General features: G+C 38.3%; 1 protein-coding gene across 1 annotated transcript; it reads right to left on the reverse strand.

Annotated features, from left to right (window-relative positions):
* Positions 1 to 1,520: 1,520 nt before the first annotated feature.
* On the reverse strand, positions 1,521 to 9,022 carry lman2 (lectin, mannose binding 2). The gene is made up of 8 exons (XM_022760331.1): positions 8,693 to 9,022; positions 5,657 to 5,775; positions 5,000 to 5,117; positions 4,028 to 4,110; positions 2,835 to 2,996; positions 2,449 to 2,563; positions 2,206 to 2,325; positions 1,521 to 1,823 (listed from the first exon to the last, which is right to left on the reverse strand). Exons 1-8 carry the CDS (start codon positions 8,826 to 8,828, stop codon positions 1,663 to 1,665), a joined length of 1,014 nt encoding a protein of 337 aa, XP_022616052.1. The 5' UTR covers positions 8,829 to 9,022; the 3' UTR covers positions 1,521 to 1,662.
* Between the last annotated feature and the right edge of the window lie 1,857 nt (positions 9,023 to 10,879).

Genomic DNA, 10,879 nt, shown 5'->3' on the forward strand with positions numbered 1-10,879 from the left:
AAAACCCTGCAGAGAGGAGACAAAAAAAAAAAAAACATAAAATATTCAGTTTACAGGATCCTTCCACCTGTGCACTGAACTCTTTCAGGTGGCCCTATTCTGCTGTATTAGACCATGGAGAAGCTGTGTTACATAGTAAAAGCTTCACAAGATGTCCCTCATAACGATCGGAGTGTAGAGTGACATTCTTAAAATTTTCAGGTCAATGACAATTTGCTGCTCTTCATCTCTGATATAACACAACAGTGATTCAACATTCTGATAGAAATTTCTGTCCATTTTCTGGTAACATTTAGTCGATTAATCAATTAATCAGTTGGCACAAATGAATTGGCAACAACTTTTATAATCTCAAGATGCGGACCCCCCGGGTCGAAACACTTGACAACAGATGGCCCTGGCTGAGGACGTCTGTGGCGTGGTAGCTTAATACCCGATGCTGTTATAATATACTAATGAATTCATCATTATATTGTTCATCAAGAAAAAAATGCCAACAATTTCTCTAGCTCCAGCTTCTCAAATGTGATTATTCACTGGTTTTCTTATTTCTTAAAAAAAAAAAAAACGCCATGATTAAATGAGAACCTAACGAGAAACAAGAAACCTAATGAGAAACCTTGGTGTTTCACATAATCAGTCTGGAATTAACAGAACAACTGGGTGTGTAGCATGAACAGAGATAGTTTACATGGATGACAAAAAGAAGAGTGCCACCTACTAATAAAAAAAATAATAATAATAAATCAAACTTTATCTATTCAAGAATGAAGACATCATAGTACTGACAGGCGAACTTTGATGTTTGATACTCATCTTGCAAATTCAAATCAAGATAAAAACAGAGAGAGGCATTATGATCACTAAGTTCTCAGTACTGTTGTGTACATATAGTGGTTACTGACAAAATACCTTTTCCACAATCCTCCTAGATATCCACTGTTCTCGAATATACATGGAGAGCTTGTTGTGCACAATTTCAATTAATTCTAAATTACTTTAAAATGCTAACGCTTAAAAATGAGCAACACTGGATTCTTTTTGTATCCTGTCAGTATCTTGTATTTTAGCAGAGCAGGACACAACAACAGCCACAGTTCATCACAATGAAATATATTAGATTCTTTCTTCTTTTTTTTTGCGTGGAGATACTTTTCCTCTCCCAGTAAATAATCAGATAAACATCCTGGAGGACTTAAACATAAAATCTAAATTACCTTTTGCTGCCAAAGTTCACCGTTTTGCAGTGTCACACCTGAAGCAGAGAAAAGCTGAAAAGGGCTGGAGACGCCTAATTCAGCAGGTGTGAACACAATCTTTAAAGAATCTGAAAAAACTGAGTGCAAAATTTTGTGACAGTAAACTTATTATAACCCTGCAATGACTGAACACAAAGACATGGAAAACAAAAAAAGGCATTTATCAGGGTCACTCGTGATGGTAGCCACTAGTTCTGCACCTTCTTACCAACATCACAAGTTACCAAACCCCCCCACACCCCCACCCACCCACCCCCCCACGGCAGTAGCTTTCCAAAGATATAAACATTTGTACAATCTTTTAGAAAAAAATTTCACATTGAATGTGCTCAATCTGTCATCTGGAAACAGTTCATCCCCCAACAAACACCTCTCTGATGAGGTGGTTCTCTCTCCTCTCTCCTCAGTAAAACCTCTTGTTCCTCTCCTGTCTCTTCTGGAAAACTACGGCTCCTACCACAGCGCACACGACAATTCCCAGCAGAGCACACAGCAGAAGCAGGAAGACCTTCCAGCCCGTGAGGGGCGTGCCGCGGAAGTTTCCGGTAGGATCATCAATGTTGTCTGGGGAGCAAGAACAGAGTGGATGATCATTTTCATGTTCAGGTCAGAGTTGCTGCAGTTTGTGTTTTTTTTTTTTTGTCCCAGGAAACTTGCTTGAAATAGATAAACCTGAAACACTACACAAACATGAACTGGTTAAAATAAAAAAAGGCACCTATCAGACCTACAGGGGTGAGTATTCCTTTAAACGCACGACACTCAAAATCATGAATATGTAGCTTCATAGGTGCATGTATGTTGTCTTGCCATTGGCAAAAATCGTAAAAATCAAAAGTGATTTTACGTTGTTATCTGAAACTTTAAACACATCAGACGTGTTTCTATATACAGATATGGAAGACACCAAATTCTAAATCAAGTCTCCTTTTATAGTTTAATCTACCTTTAGGAGACTTCAGGAAGCTGACACTGGGCTCGATCTTGGTCCAGTCCAGGTTCTCCTCCTCGGGGGTGTGTTCTACCATCAGCTGGTAGAGCTTCATGGAGATGATATCATGGTTATCTGGAACATAATAGTACAACATAAAAAGTTTAAATTGTTAGCAAATCTGTTATATAATATTTCAAAAATGTAATAAAAAGGTTATGAGAGGAATAAATTTGCAGCTTTCCAGCGCCGACCTACCGGACAGATCTCCTGTAGCTGCTGAGGCACCAAAGAAATATCCAGTGGGAAGACGAACACCTCCGATGTCGATGCACTCCTTCCACTCATTCTTGTCATCCACGTCAACCATCACCTGCAGGATATGAACTGGATGTAAATGATGCAATGCAGCACTGCCACAAGTGAAAAAGTTAAGAGGCTATAGGACAAGAAAATGAAAATTCTTGTAGTAAAAAAAGAGTTTAAACTAAATCCAGACACAAAAATGTAAATATGCAAGTGGTGATTTTATTATCATTATGTTATATTATATTGTAGTAAATCATGTCTCGATTGTCTCCCAGCTGAACTAAATGAAAAGAAGCTATGTGGTATCCCTGACACAAGCGAGGCCCTTTACGTACAGTGAGTCTTCCTTTAGAGTAGCGGATGGCGAGGTAGGTGTCGTGCTCTCTGTTCCTGATCTCAGCGGAGCACCCTCCCAGCTCCGACGACCGTCCGTCTTTGCCGTGGTCATAACTCACTGAGCCGTTGTTCACCATGGCTGAAATGTACGGGAAGGAACGCTGGTGACAAGACAGGAAAGAATCAACGAGTACATCTTAAAAAGCAGGTATTAAACACATACTCTTACACAGAGGTGATGGACAAATGAATATATAAAATTAAATAAAATAGAAGAAAATATAAAAAACCCAGAATACAGTTTGGGTCATGTCAGCGCATAACAGCTCAAGGCTACCTTCACACTGCAGGCATGTTTAGGATCTGTTTTAATACACTGCTCATATCTGATGTTTTGGATGACAGGTCATATTTATCTGACATCAATACAATACAAACTAAATTACGAGTTACCAAAAAGATGCCTATATTCATACCTACTTTCCCCACTTGTGCCTAAGATGTTGATTACAGTGTTTGTATTCAGCTTTTGAATAAACTAATTGAACAAAATTATGTAAATACTTCGACAGTATTGATTCTTGCAGTTTGTTATCTAAGTGATAATTGGAAATATTGACAAGCTCCGATTTGAGAATTGAAAAGTAAACTGGATTTCACAGATGTGTGTAGCACAGCATGGCCATGCTGTCCAGATTTCAGCTGTTCTCACCGGATAAAAAGCAACTAAAAAGACACTTTCAGCTGCAATGTGAAAGTAGCTTCTGTCACAAGACAAGTTCTCTTGAAATGAACAAAAATTTACATTACGACAATTTACAAAGTGAAGAAAGCACAGCTCCTGCCAGAGAGCCATCATGCTCAATAGGTCATGTGATTAAATTTTTTGCTGCTGCACAACAAATAAGTGACATTATAAAACAAAATCTATGAGGTTTTCACTGTGAACATGCTTAAAGATCTGACAACATGCCGATTTAAAGTGAAGAAAACAAAATCTACACAGACATGGCATGCTGACGAGGAAAACCTGAGCAACCACTCACATCCGTCGCATCATCGTTAGAGTAAGTATCTATAAAAACGGCCAACCCGTGGAAGAGAGCATTGTTGGAAAACACAGGCCCTGCAAAGAAACAAGCCAGTCAATCACCTCGAGCCACATACACACGCACATACACTGCACACTTACATCCATTCCATGGAGGTCATTGCGGAAGGTATCCAAAAAAATAGCCAGGCCAAGAAACTGATCTTGGTTTCCAAACACAGGGCCTAGGATGGAGGCAGAGATGAGGTGAAACATGAGCAGACAACCTGAGACACATTTTCTGAGGTCAGCAGTGATGAGAGCAAGCTGAGATGATGGACACAAACAAGTGGACATGATGAAATAAAAAGCTTTCTGATGGAGTGAGAATGATGATAGTGTCCATTAACACTCAGTGAGCAAGTTTTCAGAGCTTTTCTGTGAGACGACATGACTGGGACAAAAGCACATGTTTGGATCTACATTTCTCTATCTGAGCTATAGCACTTTATGCATTTAACCATTACCTTTACATACTGTTCATAACAGTGACATATTCTGTGTTGCCCTGATGTAACATTTGCAATTGTTAAAGCTTAAACCCGGAGGAAAAAAGAGGCAAAGTGTTACAAATATTTTGATAGCTGTACTGAGATCACATCCATTTTAACAAAAAGAAAATTACAATATACATTATGGTGCAAACAGTCAATTACCATCATTATTAGATCCTGGTCCAAGCATGCTGCATACTTATTGGCTCACTGATGCTGATGCGTTCATGGTTTGGACATCTGTTATTATATTCATCTATCTAACAGCAGCCTCTCTGTTTTCTGGTGCACTTTGCTTCACTGTTGCATATGATGTAGAAGAGCTCACCCAATGTACAACTAGAAGGCTTTTATTGTGATGCAGCTGCAGGAAGTAAAACCTTTTGTTTTTTGAATATTGCAGTAGAGTAGCAGTCAAAAAAGCAGTGAACTGGTTAGCTGAGCAGCTGCAGGCGACACCTAAGTGCTGCATTTTGAGTAAATCCAAACTTGAGATGATTGAGATGAAATGGGTAAGTTTCTTCCATAAAAGCGGTAACTCAGCAGTAAAGAGCCACGGGGGCTGAAAGGCCATCATTACCTGGATGCAGTCTGTCCTTTGTGTACCAGATAGCAATGCCATCGCCATGGAGATTCTTTTTTCCTGACCCATGAACTTTAAACTGCACATGCATCTCCCAGTCCTTCAGGTAACAAGGCTGTAGGACAGAAATAGGCAAAGTATTTACTTTCTATGGCAGCTTCATAAGAATGAGCAAAGTATGGTATCAAACCCATTCTTCTTGACAGCTGTCATTTTTAAAGAGGTTTGTCGGTGTTCATTCTACACACCTCACAATTAATTCTGAGTATTTCATTTTACATATCAGAGATTGAATATAATTTGTAAAAATCATGTAAAAGTTTATCAGTTATAAAAAGTAGAAATTTCATTCCTGGTTTGCACATTTATGTTTCTCCATCCAAAAACAATTCAATGAGAGATAATGAGCATTTACATATTGTACAGATGACAAACTCTCACCTACACAGAAATGGAGAAGACAAGAAAAATCTAATTAATATGTGAGGCTGAAAAAGTTTAAAGAGAGCCAGGTTGAATGGGCATGGCTTCAGATGAACTCAATGGAGAACATGTACTCTAAACCCAAAGCTGAAATAGCATAGGTTTGGGTATAAACGACAATGCGTCCGAGTCAGACTGGAGATAATAGCTGTGTTTGTAATCCATCCTCACCACAGTGTTCCAGATGGATCCCTGCTTGCTTCTCTCATCTGGAGTAAGTCTAACATAAGAACCAGTCACCAACGTGCTTCCCCAGAAGTCCCACTGGCTGCTCGGGCTGTTGCCAACACCTGCAAGACAAACAGATGAAAGGACAAGGCATGATCAGACACAGCGGAGAATATGACAGAGAGAAGAGAATTCAAGTTGTTTTCCAGAAATGTCTTTAACTTATTGCACAGGTACGAGTTGCTTTTGATTGGTCTCATTTTTACTGTTGACCAGACCAACTGCTGTGCCAGATGGCTCACTTAAGGTTTTCAGTAGGGCTGTCCCAAACGATTATTCTTTAAACGATTAATCTAGCGATTATTTTTTCGATTATTCGACTAATCTAACGATTATTTTTTTTATTAACCTAACAGTAATTTTATTGTAATTATTTTCCAGTTAGTCATTTAATATAACAACTTGCCCCGTCCAACACACACACACACACACACAAAAAAAAAACATTTTTAACATTTCAATATTTATTAAAACATTTCTTAAACACCACCATGAGCATTATTCTGCAGACTACCGCACTGTTGGTGTCAAGATTAAAGTATTCCCAAACTTTGGAGGACCGTGTGCGAGCCTTTTTTGCCGCGTGTTGCTCCACACGCTCCGTCGTACTGCTGGTAGAGGCCGTCATGTTGTTCAAATAGATTACACAGACGCAAATCATTCACAATGACTTCAATTACGTCACCGCGTTGTCCCAGTCCTTGCGCTGCGCTTGTATCCGGGTAAACCAAAGACGATGGATATAAACGGTCCCATTAGAAAGTTCCGGTTTTGGTCTATGAACATTTACCCTGTGTGGTTTTACACGACGCGTCGACACTAAAATTCCACGTCGAATAATTTTTATAATCGACAACGTCGATTACGTCGGATAATCGTCCCAGCCCTAGTTTTCAGTATAGTGCTCCTTTGCATAGTATGTACTGTTCCCTTCTTGTGTAAACATTCTCATGCCAAACTGCTTTTAAAACCGCTTTAGATTTCTTGTGGCCTCATATGAGCAAATATGCATAACTTGTAAAACACGTAAAACAAGGCGGTTGCTCAACATTTACTGAGGTTCCTATGCAAACATTTGGTTAGTCTTGAAGAAAACATCAAGTGGCATATGTAGGGGGGAATGCACTACACAGTACACACTGACGTAGTTGATCTGCATGTGAATCTTTAGCCAAATACCTTTGTCATGTAAAAATATCTGAATTGCACACACACTAATTATAAAATGAAAGAACACATTGATTCAACCAGTCATTTTCTTGTAGAACTGATTTTCTTTAAATTTAGAAGGTTCCCCTTCACCTTAGTGGAATTACCATGATACCAAATTATGTTAAAGAAAAAGTTTTATGTTTTAACTTCAGCCTTTAGGCTCTAATGGAATGAATGAAGTTGTTGCCAGTTTTATCCTTTGAAGATTACTGTGTTAAACTCTGTAATAGACTATTTGCTTCACTTACACTTTATTTTGTGTTCTGCTTGAGGCAATCTTCATATTTTTCTTCTTATCCACTGTCAACATTCAACTTGGTATTAAAGAAACCAAAGCTAAGAGATATACTTATGGAGTGATTATTGCTTGTTTAATAATAAACATGTTTTCTGTGTCTCATGTTTATATATTATAAACCAATTATTTGTATGTGTAATTATATTTCTTATTATCATCAGTAAGGGTGGGGCTGAAAGCTGTACACAGACTGGCATCTAATACGTTTTCCTTCATCAGCACTTTTTTGCACACACCCTGCGCGGGTTGAGGGCTGATGACACATATTTTACCTCATAACTCATACGCAAATGAGATTCTTACAGTTTGTGGCGCACTCCTCAACCTATTTAACTGTAACAGCTCCAGGCACCTGTGTTCAACAATCTGATTTAGAGCAGTGATAAACTTCCTTTACAACTTTCAGAACTACTTAATTCAGTTTCATCTTTAGAGGGTTTTGTTATAACCATTTTGCAGAATGCATATTACAGGTGCAACTAAATATTGTTTTCATTGTAATTAATCAATTAATTGTTTTATCCATAAAATGTCAGAAAGAAGAGTGAAAAACGCATCTTGGAATGTGTTGTTTTCTACAACAGTGCAAAACAAAAACATATTCAGTTTTGTATTAAGAAACACAAAGAACTGCATCAAATTATCATGTTCGAGAGGCTGGAACTGGCAAATATTTGGCTTTTTTACTTAATACCTAAAACAATAATAGGTTCAGATCCTATCCGTTGGTGGCACCTGGAAGTTATTCTTTGTCCTCCCACATCATATTCTCCAGTAATGTGTTCAATCTATAATGTTGTGATCCTAATTGTCATTACTATCAATCTCCTATCTTGCTCTGTTCTGTACACAGACATCTATTGCATGTCTGTCTGTCCTGGAAAAGGGATCCCTCCTCTGCTGCTCTTCCTAAGGTTTCTTCCATTTTTTCCATTAAAAGGTTTTTGGAGTTCCTTATCTGAATAGAGGTTCTTAGAACAGAAGGTGTGGTAATGCTATACTGATTGTGAGACCCTTTAGGCAAATTTGTGATATCGGCATATATAAATGAAATCTGTCAACACGAATTATCAGAGTAGTTGTTAATTTAGTCACTATTCACTTAATCGTTGCAGCTGTAATGTGTACAGTATGTTAGCTGACAAGTTTCGTAGGTTTATCATAAAACTGACACATAATCAAAGTTTTGTTTACTAACGTTTTAACATTTTGAGCCACATATGTTTCTGTTCTTTCAGCTAAATGTTCGAATTTCGCACTTTTTAAGTGACACAGCCCTGGGTGCATTACATTCACATTTTAAAACGCATATAACCGTTTATTATCAGATAGTTCGTATGAGTAACACAGTCAGTTAGATTAATTATCCAAGATGTTGCAAATGTTGCTAAATAACTCCTAAACCGCAGCGACAGGTGGGAAAGTGGAGGAACATCTGGTTAGCTAACGAGCTAACTGGACCATCTCACCTTGGTACGGTTTCATCAACGAGTGCTCTCTTTTCAGATGTTCTGCGTTTCCGTCCGTTATATCACAACACACCAGACAGACCTCGAGTACCACCAAGGTGAGTGTTGTGCTCAGAAATGCTCGAAAACTCCTCATTTTGTTCAAACAGCCTCGGAGAGAAACTCTCACAACAAATTTGTTCCTCGAAACTCCATAAATCGAGTCCGTCCCTTCTCTATTGTCTTCCGGAAAGAAACAACATAACGACGACGTTTATTGCCTCCTTTCCTAAACCAGGGGGACGTATTTCTCCCTTGGGTATTTCTAAAAAAAAATATGAGCATAAAAGACAAGATGTTAGCGGTACAAAAATCTAACTAACATTAAACATTTTAGTTTTCGTGATAATGAGGAAGCTTTGGGCTGTTTGTGTTTCCACACGGGAGATTTTTCTAGAAGGCGGAATTTTTACAAACGAATCAGAGACAAGCACATCGCAAATTGAGCCAATCAGGGAGGACTTGCTTTTCTTGCATCATCCACTAGATGGCGACAGGAGGCAAAAAATAAAAACACAGGTTCCGTGGTCTTTCTCTGGTTTTCACTGGATACAGTGAAATCTGAACTAAACTAAACTCACTGTAGCCACCTGCTAGATAAAGTGAAAGTGTTTATCACATTTCCATTCTGACAAAGTCATAGTATTGTACATTTTGTAAGTATGATGAAGGGCAGTAGATATGATATCTAACATGATATCTAACCCTCTAAGGCTATTGTTTTATAGCATTCGTATAGCACTAGCATTAGAAATGTTGGTTGAGGCATAAAACATAAATATTGATTATTTTGAACACAAGTTACAAAATGAATGCAACTCCAGATATACAGTAGTGACCTTTATTTTATATTAGTATTAGTAAGTATTAGTGTGTATCACATATATATAATTACAACATGCAATAAAAGTATACATGGGTTCCCTTCCACTGCACAAAGACATGTAGGTTAGTTGTTGATGCTTATCTGAATATGTGAAAATGAGAGTAAATGGTTGTTTGTTTATATGTCTCAGTATCTGTCCATGGTGTACTCCCCCTCTCACAGTACCAGCTAGGATAAGCACCAGTCCTCCACAACCCTGAAAATGCCTAGCCGATATAAAAAATTGATTTGTTAATTGATAACAATGCTGGTTTATGCCCAGTGGTGCCAGCACTCTAAACCAGTGGCCAGCACTGCATGCGCCTGCAACATTTGGAGGCCCAACTCATATACAAGAATTGTTTATTTAAATAGGAGTATATGCACAAAAGCAAGAATTTAGAAAGAAACAAAACTTTATGAGACCCAGTTATTTGAAAAACTGAGAGTCTGTGTTGATTTTTAATGCAGGTGTGGCCCTGTCTGTGATTCTGCCGTCCTCACATGCACACAAGCGTCTCAACATTTCAAAGCTGCTTAGAAAACCAGTTCTCCGCTCCCCATTACTGGCAACAAGAACATTTGCTGTGTGTGGGAATCTCAACAACAGGACCAGCAGGTTCCAGATGTGAGCTGCTGTGTCTCTGCTGCTGCATATGGTTGGTTATTATCTAGCTGTTCTGCCCAGTGTTTCCTGTCTTCTCAGCATCCATTTGCCATTCAGACATTCTAGTTCACACATGTTTGCCTTAGCAGATAATATCAGTCCTTTGTTTAGGTTATTTATTTATTTATTTAGCTAATGTTAATGGATTTTTCTAATGTGAACCCCTTAAAACAATCATGCTGTTTTTTTTTTAGGTCTGGCAGAAATGTCACTGTAATGAAACACACGATGCAGCCATAAGGGATGTGCCCTCAGTGATGTCCATTGCATTCTGTGCCAGTGTCTTTTAATATTAGGAGTTGCCACAGTCAGACATTTTCAAATCCTAAACACACAATCTTAATTTTGATAATAAGCTATTGATTCGACCTCTTTGGAGTTGACTCTGTTAGGCCTCTCACATTGCTTTGAGACATAAAAACTGCAGATTGCAGATTCTCAGACTTATTTTATGCTTGACAAGTTCTCACAATGCTTTTGCTAAAAAGAGGTCAACAACATTTTTCATGCTTTTACCACCTCTGCGAAGGAGGTTATGTTTTTTGGTCTTTCAGGGTTGTTGTTATTTAGCAGTATATCCAAAAAACATATTTCAATGAAACTTTCAATGAAAATT

The sequence above is a fragment of the Seriola dumerili genome, unplaced genomic scaffold (assembly GCF_002260705.1).
Source record: "Seriola dumerili isolate Sdu_G_001 unplaced genomic scaffold, Sdu_1.0 BDQW01000331.1, whole genome shotgun sequence".
Lineage (NCBI taxonomy): Eukaryota > Metazoa > Chordata > Actinopteri > Carangiformes > Carangidae > Seriola > Seriola dumerili.

Excerpts from the sequence above, each read along its gene's own strand:
- lman2 (XM_022760331.1), bottom strand. The coding sequence starts at position 8,828 with ATGAGGAGTTTTCGAGCATTTCTGAGCACAACACTCACCTTGGTGGTA. Across the intron at positions 5,776-8,692 it reads GTTGATGAAACCGTACCAAG|GTGTTGGCAACAGCCCGAGC; the intron begins GTGAGATGGTCC and ends TTTGTCTTGCAG. Across the intron at positions 2,326-2,448 it reads AGCTACAGGAGATCTGTCCG|ATAACCATGATATCATCTCC; the intron begins GTAGGTCGGCGC and ends ATTATGTTCCAG.